Source organism: Nicotiana tomentosiformis, chromosome 11 (assembly GCF_000390325.3).
Source record: "Nicotiana tomentosiformis chromosome 11, ASM39032v3, whole genome shotgun sequence".
In the NCBI taxonomy this organism is placed as follows: Eukaryota; Viridiplantae; Streptophyta; class Magnoliopsida; order Solanales; family Solanaceae; genus Nicotiana; species Nicotiana tomentosiformis.
Window position 1 is genome coordinate 62,532,646 of NC_090822.1, and position 2,446 is coordinate 62,535,091.

The window sequence follows — 2,446 nt, forward strand, 5'->3', positions numbered from 1 at the left end:
TTCAAATAACACAATCAACTCAAATCCTAAGGGGTAGTTGCCCCACACAAAGTTAGACATAATACTTACCTCAACTAGGCCAAATCAACCCTAAAAAATAGCTTTTCCCCTAAAATTCATCTCCGCACGACTCAAATCTAATCAAAAGCGACTTAATAACTTCAAACAATGAAAGAGAAATCAATTACGGTAGATAAAGCTATGATCTTTACACAATTAGAAATTGCAATGACAGGGGGGCTCGCCCAATCAAAACCCGGGTCCAAGGGTAGATTTCGACTACCTATAACCCCACGAGTCCATATATGTGTTTTGTGTTCAAATCCGAGTACGAATCGACTCTCAAAACCCAAATTTTTATTTTTCAAAACTGTGACAAAAATCAAAATTCCTCTTTGATTCTCATAAATTTTATGTTAAATCTCATAAATAATAATGAAATATAGTTGGAAATTGATTAACACTACTTACCCTATAATTGTAGATGACAATTCTATCTCCAAATCACCTCCTACCGAGCCTAGGGTTCTAAAATGAGAGAGAATGAGATAAAACCCCGAATTTCCAACATTTTGTTCAGTTGCAGTCACAGTTGCGATACTAGGTTCGCAATTACGAAAAATCCTCGCAAATACGGCAACTGTAAAGCCCAGCAGATGTCGCAAATGTGACACAAACCTCGCAAATGGGACCAAATGATTGCAATTGCGATCTACACAACTTAATCCTAGTCTTGGCAAATGCGAACCAAGTATCGTAATTGTGATATCTGAGTCCCCCCTGTCATGTTCTCAATTGCAATGCTGGTGTTCGCAATTGCGACAACTGCAATACCAACAACTTGTATTTGAGTCCAAACATTTCTGAAACACATCCGAAATTCACCTGAGCCCTTGGGGCTTCAAACCAAATATCAACACAAGTCTTAAAACATCATACGAACTCGCTTGCGTGATCAAAACACATGAATTTCAAAAGAAAACTCAAGAACCTCTAAACTTGCAACCAAGCGTCCGAATTCTATCAAACCAACTCAAAGTGGCACCAAATATTTTAGACAAGTTCCAAATAGCAAAATGGACCTATTCCAAGTCCCAAAACCAAATTTGGAACTCGATATCCAAAGGTCAACCTACAGGCAAACTTGGGAAAACTTCTAAACCTCAAATTGCCAACTTTTTACAAAACAAGTCACATCAGCCTACGGACCTCCGAATTCGATTTCGGGAATTTGTCTAAGTCCAAAATCACAATACGAACCTATCAAAGCCATCAAAACACCGTTCTGGGGTCATTTTCACAAAAGTCAAACTTTGGTTAACTAAAGGATCTAAATCTACCTGAAACCTTCGTGGAACGAAACTAACCATCCTCGCAAGTCATAAAACCATATATACACATGTGTGAAGCATCAAAAGGGGAATCAGGGCTCATATACACAAAATGACCGATCGGGTCATTACATTCTCCCCCTCGTAAAACAAACATTCGTCATTGAACGTGCATAGAGACATACCTGAAGTGACGAAAAGGTGAGGATAATGACTCCTCATGTCGTTACCGATCTCCCATGTCACCTCCTCAACCGGATGACCCCTCCATTGAACCATCATTGAAGCAATGCTCTTTGACCTCAACTTCCAGACCTGCCTATTCAAGATGGCCATTGGCTCCTTAACATATGTCAAATCCTTGTCCAATTGGACTGAGCTGAAATCTAATACATGTGACAGATCACCATAATACTTTTGGAGCATGGAGACATGGAACACCTGGTGAACTACCGATAAACTAGGTGGAAATGCAAGTTTGTAGGCCACCTCACCAACTCTCTCAAGGATCTCAAAAGGACCAATATACCTAGGACTCAACTTGCCCTTCTTCCCGAACCTCATCACACCCTTCATGGGTGAAACCCGCAGCATAACCCTCTCTATCACCATAAATGCTACATCACGAACCTTCCGATCGGCATAATATTTCTGTCTAGATAGTGCTGTACGAAGCCGATCTTGAATCAACTTGACTTTCTCTAAGGCATCCCGAACCAAATCAATGCCCAACAACCTTGCCTATCCCGACTCAAACCAAACAACTGGAACATGACACCGCCTACCATATAAGGCCTCATAAGGAGCCATCTGGATACTCATTGGTAGCTGTTGTTGTAGGAGAACTCAGCAAGCGGTAGGAACTGATCCCATGAACCCCCAAAATCCATAACACATGCACATAGCATATCCTCCAAGATCTGAATAGTGAGATAGGACTGCCCGTCCGTCTAGGGGTGGAATGCTGTACTCAACTCAACCCGGGTGCCTGAATCACGCTGCACGGCTCTCCAAAAATATGATGTGAACTGCATGCCTCGATTGAAGATAATGGACACTGGCACACCATGGAGACGAACAATCTCACAGATATAGATCGAAGCCAGCTGCTTTGA

The 2,446-nt window shown here is 41.6% G+C and overlaps 1 protein-coding gene across 1 annotated transcript; it reads right to left on the reverse strand.

The window, feature by feature from the left end:
• Positions 1 to 727: 727 nt before the first annotated feature.
• On the reverse strand, positions 728 to 1,943 carry LOC138901555 (uncharacterized). The gene is made up of 2 exons (XM_070189327.1): positions 1,517 to 1,943; positions 728 to 825 (listed from the first exon to the last, which is right to left on the reverse strand). Exons 1-2 carry the CDS (start codon positions 1,941 to 1,943, stop codon positions 728 to 730), a joined length of 525 nt encoding a protein of 174 aa, XP_070045428.1.
• Positions 1,944 to 2,446: the final 503 nt, after the last annotated feature.

Excerpts from the sequence above, each read along its gene's own strand:
- LOC138901555 (XM_070189327.1), bottom strand. The coding sequence starts at position 1,943 with ATGGTGATAGAGAGGGTTATGCTGCGGGTTTCACCCATGAAGGGTGTG. Across the intron at positions 826-1,516 it reads TCACCTTTTCGTCACTTCAG|TTGTCGCAATTGCGAACACC; the intron begins GTATGTCTCTAT and ends TTGGTATTGCAG.